The sequence below is a fragment of the Elaeis guineensis genome, chromosome 10, assembly GCF_000442705.2.
Source record: "Elaeis guineensis isolate ETL-2024a chromosome 10, EG11, whole genome shotgun sequence".
In the NCBI taxonomy this organism is placed as follows: Eukaryota; Viridiplantae; Streptophyta; class Magnoliopsida; order Arecales; family Arecaceae; genus Elaeis; species Elaeis guineensis.
In genome coordinates, this window is record NC_026002.2 from 87,683,830 (window position 1) to 87,697,901 (window position 14,072).

Sequence of the window (14,072 nt, forward strand, 5' to 3'; positions counted from 1 at the left end):
TTAAATTGACCCTTCAATCCTATATGGTCATACTTAAACAATACTGTCTTTGTGGATAGTACAACAAAGCAACACCATTCAAATATGACACAAGCATCAATATGCACTTGATCAACATCATGTCAATTTTTATAGTAAACCTTGTAGATAGCACAATAAGCTCACTAAGATCTTGACATACTCTATCGATCAAGTTTGAAGGAAGGCCCTTATAATATCTACATCACTAATCAATCTAAATCCAAAAATCAACAAGATCAAATTGGCCAGGTAAGTAGGTAGGAGGCTCCCCGTAGCTTTTCTAGATACTAACAAAGTTGGCCAGGTCAGCATACGGACCTAATTAGAAAATCACCTTTGATACTTTTTCAACACCAATTGATCTTGAGAATTCAACTTTTGATTAATAAAATAAATTTTGATATTACAACTTAATATAATTTTTTTCAAGGGACTTTAAACTGGTCTCAGCACATCCTAACTATAACCACATAAAATGTATACTACAAATTATGCAATTTGATATGCTTCTACTATTCTAAATAGCAATATATGGCATACTAAAATCATATAAGAGTGCAATAAAAATTAAAATATATATCAAGCATATCGAAGAAAAATAGCAAACCCTAATCACATTAGGCATGCTTTGCACCCTTAACAATGCATCAATTTGAGCATCATACAACCATGATAATACAAATTTTACAATTATCATAAATAAATAATTTAATAATTAAAATTATGTATCATGGTATATATAAAGTCAAAAATAATTTTTAAGTTTAAAAGATTGATGCTATAAATCAATACAAATTTTTTTTAGCAAGATATGCATAAGAATGATTCTATGCACAACTATTGTACTTGTTTGATCGAATCAATCAAAGGTGGCTCTGATACCACTGTTGAGTTTTGATTATGTAGTAAAAAATAATTTTCAAAAATTTTAAAATAAGCAAATCAATAGCCTTATCAAATAAAACTATCGAGCCGAATCCAAAACCCTAGAATCACTTTACCGATCACGACCAAAACAAATTCAAGCATACAAAGAGATAAAAAATTATACTTTAATCAATATAAAAAAGTGGCATGTTAGTATTCTCCACAAGATCCCAAGATAGAAGTCTTCTAACAGTGATCCACATGAAAGTTGGCCAAAGTCCTTCCCAACTGGTGTGCTGCCGCAGCCTTGTCTTCCTAAAAATACTATCGACTTCGAACTTACGTCACGATCACACCAAAGCCCAATTACTTTTGATCTCACCACCAGAATGACACCAAGAAGACACTCGTTAGATGTCATACAATCTAGAATTTAATTTTTGGCTCCAACATATGAAAAAATCAAATCCTAGGGCACTCAAGCAACACTTGTTGAAAATCTCACCACCCTAGTAGGAAATTTTGCCACTTAAAATTCTTCCTTTTCTTCCTTAATTTTTTTTTAGATTTTTTCTTATGTTTACCACATCCTTCTTCTTAGTCTCAACCAAAAATCACTACAAGAAACCACCTGGAGTATCCCCTATAAATAGGGGACCAAGGGACGTCACATGAGATCATGGGGTGCCAACCTTTGGTGCTCCAACTTCCCATGTGCCAAATAAATTTATTGAGTAAATTTTTAGTAATTTAGATACTTAAAGCAGAAAGACTCTCATTTTTCTATATGCCACAAAAATCTAAATTAAATTTGGCATCAAATCATAGGAGAACTGATCAGAAAGTTTTGAACCAAATATCTGAGCATGAGTAGTCGAACTCCATGATCGAGTTTGTAGATCTAAAAATTCTCTCTGGTTGCTCATAGTCACATAAGCATCCAACCTCTATGGATAGTCCACACAAAGTCCTTGAACCGTTCGGCCCTCCGCGGGAGTGCTAACTCATGCAGTCGGCTTCTGATGGTAGATCTTATTTGATCTCTTTCTTCGATTATCTCAGACCTTTTCGATATCGAAGATGGATCAAAGAAGGATGCTGGATGGTAGAGAAAAATTTAATGAAGACTCTATTCTCTTTGATTTTTTTTTCATCCAAAAATCTTAGAACAGTTCTAAGTCTCTCACCCGACAGGAGATTGATCTCCTCCTTTGTTCATGCCAAGGAAGATAGAAGCCCATCCAAACCTCACACCCTAAAGAATACTTTTGGCCTCTCTTTCCTTTTGGTATCTCATGATGAAAAGCTCTCATCAGTTGGTGCACAAAATTGTGGCCTTTTTATTGTTGTCGCACAAAATAGGTAAGATAGGATAAGAGCTGGAGTTTATTGTAATTCAAACCATTTTGAATTTCAATTTAACTTCAACTTTTTTTTCACCTTTATTTGACTTAAAGAGGGACTTACCATAGAAATTTGGGTATGAAAAACAATCAAGAACACTTTCTTTTCTCGCACACAATAGGCACCTTCAAAAGAAGTCGACATATGGAAGGATAGAGATAGGGTTTTAGGTTGAAATTCAAATCATTTTGAATTTAATTCAAAATCAATCAAATTCTATCCTTAATGGGCAATAAAAGAAGGGTTAGCTTCTAATTTTTTTACATATAAACTGATTTTATATGGTCAGAAAAGGTGTGAGACCTTTTGGGTGGCCCAAAGGAGAGAGTCCCATTCATTTGGGACTCTAGAGTTTAACCAATTGGATTTCTTTCAAATCCAATCCAATTAGACTCAAATAAAATATGATGAACCTAATCTAATTAGGCTCCTATAATCTCAATTAAATTTGATCAAATCAATAAATTAATTAAGTCATAGATCTGATCAAATCATGATCATTTCTTCCTTACCAATTAGGTCATCTCATAACCTAATCAGATCTAATTGATTGAATCCAATTCAATTAGAATTGATTTAGACTTTAATACTCAATCAAATTGAGCTAATTAATGATTTAATCACTAATTAATCTTTCATTAGTGATAGAGTCCAAGTCCAATGAGACTCTTCATTAGAGTCCCCATCCAGTGGGACTCTTCACCACAGTCCCAGTCCACTGAGACTCTTCAGATTAACCATATGATCGAAGAGAAACTTCTAATGTATGTGATTTCATAGGTTCGAACCTAATCCGATAGCACAAAAATAAATTTTTGTATCAATCGAAGTAACCATCTAGCAATGATACCTGATATCTGGATAGGCCGAATACATGTAAAGCAATACTTAAGAATCTATTTGGATATAGTTATCATATAATTCATCCCTTTGACCCTTGATACTAGGATGACTTAAAGTTTAAACTGTCAACTCTTAATAGTACATCCATTATGTGTCTCAACCTAATAAATTCTATGACTCCTCACAAGGATTACCTTGGCCAAGGACTTACTAAATTAAAATACAAAGTATTCTCTTCAATCTTTTGGAGTGGTCAATTCCATCTTGATTCACGCATTGACTTCACAAGTACTTGACTGTGCTCAGAAACCTTCTGATTCTAAATTAAAAATTCAGATAGTCCGACATCAAAATACAGTGAGTTGCTTGCAAGTCACAGTGATGATCTCAGGTTGGAGGGATACTTATATCTATATCCCTTCAGAGTAACTCTTGATAGTAGAGTGCTTCAGAGTTAGGCATGTTCAGTGAAATGTACTCCTAAATTTTACTTGCATGCCATACCAGCATCTCCATACTCCTTGGTTAAGTGGACAACCAACCTATATGGCACACAACAACTTACAGTTAATATATTTATCATCCTAGTAATAGCATATCATTTGGTCATGAACTTATTTAAGGACTAAATGATAAATCCTTCTTTATCAATTTAAAATAGTCTTAAGAACTTTCATCATAATATATAAGTTCGATATAGAAGATGTACAAGCTTATGATAAAAATTATCAAATAAATATTTTATTAATTAATTTATATATAATTATATCAAATAGCACAACCATCCGCAGGCTGATGATTGGCTTTAGGACATATTTTCCAACAAAAAGATGGTTGTCCAAGAAATTTTTCATGAAAGACCTAGGAGAAGCATCCCATATTCTTGGAATAAAGATTTATAGGGATAGATCTAAAAGAATGATAGGACTCACAAAAGCTGTACATAAAAAAAATGCTGAAGAGGTTCAATATGAAAAATTCTAAAAGAGGACTTTTACCTCTTAGGATGATATTCATCTTTTCAAAATGATGTGTCCGACTACATCTGAGAAAGTTCAGTGCGTGAGTAGGATTCTTTATGCCTCAACTATAAAGAATCTCAGATATGCCATGGTGTGTACTCGATCTGATATTGTCCTTATTGTGAGTGTCACAAGCAAGTTCAGTCAAATCTAGATATGGAACATTGGATAGCTATGAAGAACATCGTTAAGTACTTGAGAAGAACTAAAAATTTATTCTTGATCTTTAGAGGAGCTTCTGAGTTGCGAGTAGAGGGATATACCGATTCAAACTTCATGTCTGATCCTAATGATAGAAAGTCTACGTTAGGATATGTGTTCACATGCAATAGTGGGACAGTCAGCTGGAAGAGTTTCAAGCAACCCATCATAATGGATTCGACTACGAAAGCTGAATATGTCACTGCTTTGGATGCTATAAAGGAAGGTTTTTGGTTTAAAAAATTTATTACAGAGTTTGGGGTAATGACATCGGATGCCATACCACTTTATTACGATAATAATGGAGCTATAGCATTTGCTAAGGAGTCGAGGTCTCATCAGAAATCAAAATACATCGAGCGGTAGTTCCATATCATACGTGACTATCTTGAAAAGAAGCATGTCGAGGTGCGAAGAGTAGGCTCTGTAGATAATGTGGTAGACCCGCTGACAAAGTAATTGAGTCATCCAAAGATGGAAGTCTACCTTAAGAAGATGGGACTTAGATTAATGGCCAATTGACTTTAGTCCAAGTGGGAGATTGTTAGATGAATGTCCTAAAAGTTAATATGGCTGACACATTGTAATAAGTCTAGGACATAATTTTATACTTAATATATTAATTTAATCAATAAAAGAGTAAGTTTTATTTTTATTCAAGCGTGATGTATCTTTGAATCATCCATGAAATTAATATTTCGATATATATTCTCAAAATATTAAAAATTAGAGGTATGTATATAATTTTTAAATACTCTTGGTCATAGTATCATCATGAGGATGGTGATCTATCTGGATAGATCGATGCATAGATTGCTTTCCTTCAGGATAGATGAGTCTCTAATCTTCAGTATAGATATACTGAACGATGAGTACAGATAATTGTTAGAGAATATCTAGTACTAAGCGTGATCATATGAGAGATCACTTAGATTTCTACTCAATCGTCAATGATCATCTCGATGCTATAGTTTTATAAATGATCTTTTGACCTGTGATAGCATGACTACTCGCAATGAGACTGCTGAAGTTTGACGACACATAAACATATCTTAAATGAGATCTTGTAGTGGATGTTGGCGATAGTTGGTCCACTATAAGAGTAGGATGCATATCTAGATAGAATCTATCGATCTTGATAGAGAGAAGTAGTTCTATGAGATTTAAGAGGCTGAGTCTAAGAGTCTGTGGCCATAGTAGTGTGATTGATGAAAAAAAATTTCTATGAGGATCACAATTAGATTTGAGCTAATCGAATCTATCACATGACTGATAATAAGATTTGACGATTTATCCATAACCTGCCATCTAGTTGAGACTCACGAAAGAGGGACTGCATCACATAAGAACTACATCTTGAAGTTTTATTTCAGTTTTACTAGATTACCACTACATACTGCTAGATGTCACTAGTGGATTGTGAGAGTTCACTAGAGTTGTTCAGGATCAACAATCTTTGATGAATTAGAGTGGAATCATTCCGATCCATTGAAAAGAGTTTCAATAATATTATGATAGAGATCATAGTATATCTCACTACCAGATAAAATTAAACTTATGGAGTCACACAATAAAAGGATTAGAATTAAAATAAGTAATTAGACTTATGAAGTCTCAATTGGATTTAGAGAAATCTTATTGGGTTCAGGATAACCTTGCTAGCACATGATTGAACCCAATTTTTTCTTTGTACTTGAATTACTTATTTGATAAGATTAATTTGAATTAATTATCTGCTAATATAAAATGAATTAAATTTATTAGGCTCCAATTGTTGGGTGCCTAAAATTTTGGATCATATAAATTAAGGGATTAAACCCTTAATCAATTTTTTTGATAGTTTGCATGAGGCGCCACTTGATTTGATTAAGTTGGACGTAACCTCACTAAAGGGGACATGTGGGACCAGCATGAGGCATCCCCTAGGTCCCATGTGGTGTGTGAAAAAGTGAATGCAAAGGCTTCAATAGTTGGCACCTACAAGATCTTCTAAAGGAGGTCAAATATCTAAGACTACAAAAATTTCTAATGCAAGTAGGACTTATATTATGGGGCTATTTGATTTTGAATAGGATTCAAATCTTTAGTTTATTTAAAGGGGCCTTCTCTAAGGCTCTTAACATCAGATTTTTAGCAGCCCATGCCTCCCATAAGGTCCCCCCATGCCTCCCTCTCTTCTCCCCTTTGGATCCAACGCCCAAAGGAGTTGGACGTCCTCCATCTCCACACCCAAGAGAACCTTGGGCATCCCCTTTCTCTTGGTGGTTCTCAGATCTTGATTGCTTCATAATCAAAGAAAGAAGAGTAAGAGAAAAAGAGAAGAAAAAAAATCAAAAAAGAATCAAAGAGTTGGTCGCGATTCAAATTTCATTCAGATTCGCAGGGTGATCATTCTTGGAGAAGAAAAATCAACACCATAGAAGACTGTTCTAGACTGATCCTAAGTAGATACCTATAGAGATCGGATACTTACAAAGCTAAGAGAGAGCTTACCTTCTTCCAGATCTAGATGCGAATAAAGGAATAGTGAAAAAAATATATGATTTGATCATATATTTAATTTCAGCAAAAAAATTTAGCATGCGTTCAATTTCAATATATGAGATAGATCATTGTATTCTATATTTTATGCATGCATGATTTAAATTAAAAGATATTTTAATCTTCTATTCTGCTGTATTATTTAGAGAAAAAAAATTAAAATATACATGCATGTCCATACATGAAATTCCAACATTACCGTCATTGGTTTTTTTTGAACTTTGGTGACCCTTCAAAAATCTTTGGTCTTTTTATAATATTTAAAATATTAATTTTCTAATATATAAGGGGGAAGTGCCTTACTTTTTCCTTACTTTCTCAAAAGAGAATGTTACAAGGCAGAGAACAATTTATATCGAATTATATGCATATAATTTTTTTTTTGAATATTAGACATTTCTCAAAATTTTTCTATAATACCTCTTTAAGTATTTTAATAGTATCATTTAAATATTTTAATTTTTTCATTATCATGATTTTAATTTCTAACTGCTGGAATTCTAATTACCAACGATCATGTGCATTTAATCTCATTTTTATTTTATGACCGTTAGAATTTGTATTAAAGATTTTGACCATTGGACTTCTTATTAAAGACCTTGATGGATCAATAAAAGCCTTAACAGTCATAAACGATCATTTTGGATGGCTATAAAAGGACCATCTTGAGATATAATTTTAAACATCCTATCTAATCATTTTCTTCTCTTTCTTTTAATTTTTTTTAAATATTTTTTATAATTATTATTCTGGATGCCGAAAAAGTCTCCATCAACTTCCTCCACGATCGTGCTTTCAGGTAGAGGATCCCGATCGTATCTTAGGATGATTTTTTTTGAATATTTCTATATGAAGGATGAAAATATGCTTTAGGACAGTGTCTATTATGCTTTCGAGTTTGATCTTTTATATTTCTTATTATTCTCAAAATTTTTTATAATTTTTCTACAATAAAGTTTTGTTAGTTTTATTTTATCTTTTATATCACATCAATAATTTTTTGAGCCTTGTTCTATCATTATTTGCTCTATGATTTATATGTTGGATCTAATATTGAATTTAGATCGGGTCGAATTGAGTCCGAATTTAGTGAATCTAGATTCAATCCGAAAATTTGAATATATTCAATTTTAAAATCCGACCTAATCTCATGGATTCTTTAAAATGGGTCGGATCGGGTCTAAGTAGATTGGATCGGATTGGGTCACAAATCAATTCCGATTTATTTACAACCTTAATCCCTGGTAAATTTGACAGTGTTAATCATGCAAATTCGCATCCATTCCTCTCTTCTATAAATAGTAGGCATGAGGGTCATTTAGGTACGAAGAAAACTCCCAGCTCTATACTCTCAAACTTTTATCTATTGGATTTAATCATTAAAGGGTCTTCAGTCAAATATATTCTGATAATTTTTTATTTATTTTCTATAATTACGGAATAGCTCAGTATCATGCTACGTTCTTCTAACTTCACTGAGCAAGAGTATATCATTTGTTAGCCTGTTGATCTGTCTGATTTGGATTTTGAGGGGCAACGCATACCATGAGCCTATTATCTGTTTGTTTTTTATTTTTTTGGGAGGCTGAAAATATTACAGGGTTAATAATTTTGCTGGACCATGCAAGAAAAATAATGATCTCTAATATTTCTGAAAATGCAAAGCAGTACGGTACTACCCGGAAGCCAACGAGTTGACCGATCACCTTTAAAACGAGAAAAGCGGTATCCGCCGAAATTGTGCGGAAACGCAGTTTATTGACGGATGTGAGATGGCCCTTTGCCTGGGGCCAGGAGAAGGAGCCACTCGTATGCCACCACCTCGAGTCAGGAAGAGCAAGCTAGCAGCAGGTGTGGGGCTGTTTGTTTTGTTTTTGGGTCGTCTAGAAGCATTGCGACGCCCGCGGCTAAAGCATCACCGCCGCCGCGCCCGAGAGACCATTCGAGGCCTCTAAAACCTTATCTGCCGAGAGACAGATAGCTAATACCAATACCATGTCATATACCATGCTCTCTTCCTCCCCTTTCCACTTCCGCTTCCCCTTCCCCTACCCCTCTCCTCCCTCGCCCGTGATTTCGAACACATCCAGTCCCCCCGGTGTCCCCCCCAATGGCGGTGGCGGAGGTTGTAGGCCACCGCCGCCGCCGCTGGTGTCTTACATCCCCTCCCTTGGTATGCTCGTCCCCTTCCCCAAGAAGAAGCCTTGCTGCGTCCTTCCGGCAGATGCCGCGGCCCCCATCGAGAGCAAATGGGGAGCGTGGAGAGGGGAACACGAAGAGGATGAGGAGGATGCGCTGCCGTCGGGGCTGCGGCGGGAATGGCTGCCGAGGCACGTGGCGGTGATCATGGACGGCAACTCCCGGTGGGCAAAGGCCAGGAACCTGCCCACCTCAGCGGGCCACGAGGCCGGCTACAGGACCCTCCGGGAGATGCTCCGCCTCTCCTGCGTGTGGGGGATTCGAGTCCTCACAGTCTTCGCCTTCTCCTACGAGAACTGGCTCCGACCCAAGGTCCGCCTTTCTCTCTCCTTTTCCGGTTCTTTCGCCTCGAGAGTCGAGAACCTCTCATCTCCTCTCCTCCCACCCCTCCCAAGAAACTCCCTTGTAGTTTATCCACCCCGTTACCGGTAAGCTCTTCGTCGCAGGTAGAGGTGGATTTCCTGATGATGCTGTTTGAAAGGGTTCTCCGGGAGAACATCCGGGATTTCTTGAGGTATGGAAATTTGTGCTGTCACACACATATCCGAAGAATGATTAATGCATTTTGCTCCCCATTTTCTTCCGAATTCTTGCAAATTTATCTGGTATAAAAATAGCTCATCAATTATATGGGACATGGTTCGGTAACCAACCTAGAGAAAACAGGGGATGGGGGGGAGGGAGAGGGAGAGTGAGAGAATGTTGCAAAACAACACACCGCAATTACAAGCTGTAACTTCTGATGTGCATTCTTTCAAAATGGTAACATTCCATTAGGACAGAGAAGGATCTAGAGGAGATCTTTTTTGAAAAAACTAAAAATAAACACCTCCTCTCTCTAACCTGCCTCAGTTACTTCGTAATCTTTGATAACAATCTGGCCATCTACATCTAGTGGCAAAATGTGTGCTCAAGATGTTTACAAGATCAAGAAAAAATTAAGACTGGAAAAAGAGACTTTAATCCCATAATATCCACCATGAGGGAAAGATGATCTGTGTAGCATCATGAAGTCAAAAGAAAATAAGGATTTTCTTTTGAAGTTATTGATGGAGATTTACATGCTCCTACAGAGATAAGAGTAGCTCCACAACCACTGTCAATGCTGAAGTCTCCAACATGCGGATTAAGAGCATATGTGTTGTCTCTGGACTCGTAGGCGCCTAGATGCTTGAAGAATTGTAACAGTGAACCGAGTTCATATGGATGGTTCAACCATCTGACTCCACCAAAAGCATTTGGATTATTGTAACAGTAGTTTTACATACAAACGTGTTCATTTGGTTTTAATACTGAACAAATTGCAAACAGCTTTATGGAACTCGAAGAAGAGTAGTCTGGCAATGGCAATTCGAAGCATGAATTCTCTTTTTTATAATGTTTCTGGAATTTCAGCTTGTAGATTAGGATATTGAGCATCTCAGATTCTGACATGCAAGGTGAACATCAAGTGCCCTCTCTTACTATCATGTCATGATTTTTGCTAGGACTATTTATATGTAAAACTTATGTTGGAAATTGAAATGGAGTCCAACAGTCCAGCGCCATAGCAAGTAGATCAGCCAACTTGAGCTGGTGGCAGGCTGTTCCGATGTTATGGTCTGCTGCTGGATATTAATACCTTGCAACATATTTTGTTATGGCATTGTCTGGAATGAGTTTCATTGGAGGACCTTCCTAAGGTGAAGCTGAACTGTCTGATAGCCAAACCATTCATCATATTGTATCTTTTGTCTATTTGTTCTTTGTAAGCTCACTTTTTAATAGAAGCAGATGTCCTTGACTTTGCAATTTGTTGGTCATGCTAGCTATACAAGAATATACACCTTTAATTTCCAACAACTGCAGCTTACCTATCTTTTGGGAAATTTTGCATGCATGGTCCACATTAAAAAATGTTATAGTTTACTTTATCTTTTGGTGGGAATGAACATGGGTTCTACTCAGAAAATGCCTCTCTTATCTTCCTTCATTACAAGAGCCACTTGCAGAAAACATTTCATTAAACACAACATCTAGTTTCTTTACCATTACAAGGTAGCATTTTCATCTTCTTTTGATCATCTCTTCCCTTAATGTGGTCCATATTAGAAGTATGCATTGTGTCATGATTGCCTCTATGTTAATATCAATGCCCAAACAAGTTCTGGAAAGTTGTGGCCTTGTAAAGGCCAACTTCTGATGCATCCATTCTGGTAGAAAAGTTACCTGAATTAGAATGTCTCAGTTGAATTGTATGATAATTTGTGAATGATACTGGAAGTTAGGAACCCCTATTTTTTAAGATGTGTCTATTTTGTGAAGAAAAATTGAATGCTGCATGTAGAATGGCATAAACCCAACTGCTTGTTTGGTTATTGACAGAGAATGTATTTGGGTACGTGTAATTGGTGATTCCTCAAAGCTCCCAATTTCTCTACAAAAGTTGGCCAAAGAGGTAGAGGAGATGACAAGGAACAACTCACGGCTTGAATTGGTTGTGGCAGTCAGTTACAGCGGACGAAGAGACATAGCACAAGCATGTCAAAAGATTTCACAGAAGGTAAAGCACGGGCTACTAGAACCAGAACAGATTACTGAGTCACTTATCGCACAAGAATTGGAAACAAATGGTGTTGAATTTCCTTACCCCGACCTCCTTATCCGAACTAGTGGTGAGGAGAGGTTGAGCAACTTCTTACTGTGGCAATCAGCATACTCTGAGCTTTTCTTCACAGAGACGTATTGGCCTGATTTTGGAGAGGCTGACTATGTTGAAGCTCTATCCTCTTTCCAGAAAAGGCAGAGGCGCTTTGGTCAGCGTATTACCTAGAATGGTAAAAATCTTGAATCTCTTAATTTTCTTGTGGCATGTGCATAATAATGAGCATTTGTCGGTTATTAAGATGTTATGTTAAACTTCATGAAGTAAATCTAGCTAGTAACTTGTTTGATGCTTCTGCAGAGCACCCTATTGTGGTCATAAGCAGGCTTATCCCTGGCTCCGCATAAGATATCATGTACACAAGCATGTAATCTGGAGGATTGCCCTCTTCATGCCTGATCAAATTGTTATTTGGCCGTATTTTTAGTCTGCTAGAAGGTGTCAAGCTATCAGTGAAAATCCGTTGTGTTGATTCACTCATGGCTGGAAAGAATAGTCAAATGTATATTATTAATTCAAGTAACCTATTTTCCAGATGATAGAAGTGTATATGCTTGTGATCCGTTCAATTTTCATCTTTCTTATGTTTTTTCCCCTAATCTGTTTTCTTCTTTACCTTGACATAAGGTGAATCATGAAGTGCATCCTGGCTGTGATTAATAATACATTACTAATTTCATATTACAAGAGTACCTGTGAAAGGGTTGAAAGAAACTTCGACTGATGCACGTATGTTCCTGGTACTGCTAGTGAAATTCTGATGACTTTTTCATTGCTGGTGCTGCACGTTCTCTTTGTTGAGCAGCCACCATGCATTAAAGATAATGTCTGCTTCTGTCTATATGAAAGTGTTGCTGCTCATGTTTTTATTGGAGGCGGTAAGTGTGATATCTTCATTCCGGTGGGTTTTAATTTATTAGATAAACTAGTCAAAGCTTCATGCATTGTGCAGAATTGGATGCATAAAAATAATTTGTTAAATATTATTATTTTATTTTTTAAATATTATTATATTTTTATTATTATTTAAATTATTATTAATAATAAATTAATATTTTAAAAATAATATTTTTATTATTATTTTAAAAAATAATATTTTTAAAATAACATTTTATTATTAATTTTTTTAAATTAATTTTTAAAAATAACATGTTATTATACAACTAGTATTTTTAAATTAATAATAAAAATATTATTTTTTAAAATAATATTTTTAAAAAATAATAATTTTATTATTATTTTAAAATTAATATTTTTTTGCTTCAAATTATTATTAATAATAAAATAATAATATATTTTTTTTTTCTTCCTCTTCTTAAATATTTTCTTTTTTTTTCTTCCTTGCACCGTCCGCAGCCCCCACAGTGTGAGATCCAGATCACGGCCATCCATGCTGCCCTCGCCGCGGTCTTGTCCCACGATCGTCCATATCGGATGCATGAAAATAATTTTTCTGATGTTGCTGTGTTCTTATTATTATTCGAATTATTATTAATAATAAATTAATATTTTAAAAAAATATATTTATTATTATTTTAAAATTAATATTTTTTATTTTAAATTATTATTAATAATAAAATAATATTTTTTTTCTTTTCAAAATATTTTTTTTAAATTAATATTTCAAAAAAATAATATTTTAAATTATTATTAGTAATAAAATAATAATCTTTTTTTCTTTTTTTCTTTCATTTCTTAAATTTTTTTTTCTTTTTTCCCCCTTCCCTCTCCTTCCTCTCGCTGTCTTCCCCTCCACCCCTTGCTCCCGCCACGTCCCTCGACTACGGTGCCACCAACTCTTCTCCCCTCCCCTCTACGACCCCACCCCATCGCTGTACCCTCCTATTCCCTCCCTTAGTTCTGACGAATCCAAGCTCCCGCAGCCATCGATGACTGCCCCTCCCCTCCCCTCCCCTCCCTTGGCTCTGATGCCATCAACCCAACCCCGCCCCATCGATGTCCACGTCGCACCTGTCATCCGTGCCGTACTCAGTTCTGCGCGACCACCAAACCCCCTCCCCTCCCCTCTTTAGGCTTCGACACCACCAACCCTCCTCCCCTTCCCTCTGCGGCCCCGCCTCGTCGCTGTCCCCTCCTATTTCCCAAAGGCCTGGATCCTCGGCTATTGTCATTTTCTTGGCCAACTTTCTTTTCTTTGATGCCTTAGATTTCCACTTTTGATGGATCAAGTGGTCATCCTCACCACCCTTCAAGAGGAAGGGATCGGAGGCTGGCTGGAAAGAGAGGCTACCGTAGTCGTTGGAGCTATCACTGGCGAGAAGGTCGAAGGACACAATTTGCCCGTCGGATCTGGTGGATATGGGCGAAGG

At 36.1% G+C, this 14,072-nt stretch overlaps 1 protein-coding gene across 1 annotated transcript; it reads left to right on the top strand.

Annotated features, from left to right (window-relative positions):
- Positions 1-8,671: 8,671 nt before the first annotated feature.
- Positions 8,672-12,278, top strand: LOC105036358 (cis-prenyltransferase 4, chloroplastic). Its single transcript, XM_010912130.4, is given in 6 exon segments — positions 8,672-8,720; positions 8,723-8,859; positions 8,862-9,410; positions 9,545-9,612; positions 11,463-11,914; positions 12,043-12,278. Coding segments are annotated over 5 exon segments (1,251 nt in total). The 3' UTR covers positions 11,911-11,914; positions 12,043-12,278.
- The last annotated feature ends 1,794 nt before the right edge of the window (positions 12,279-14,072 follow it).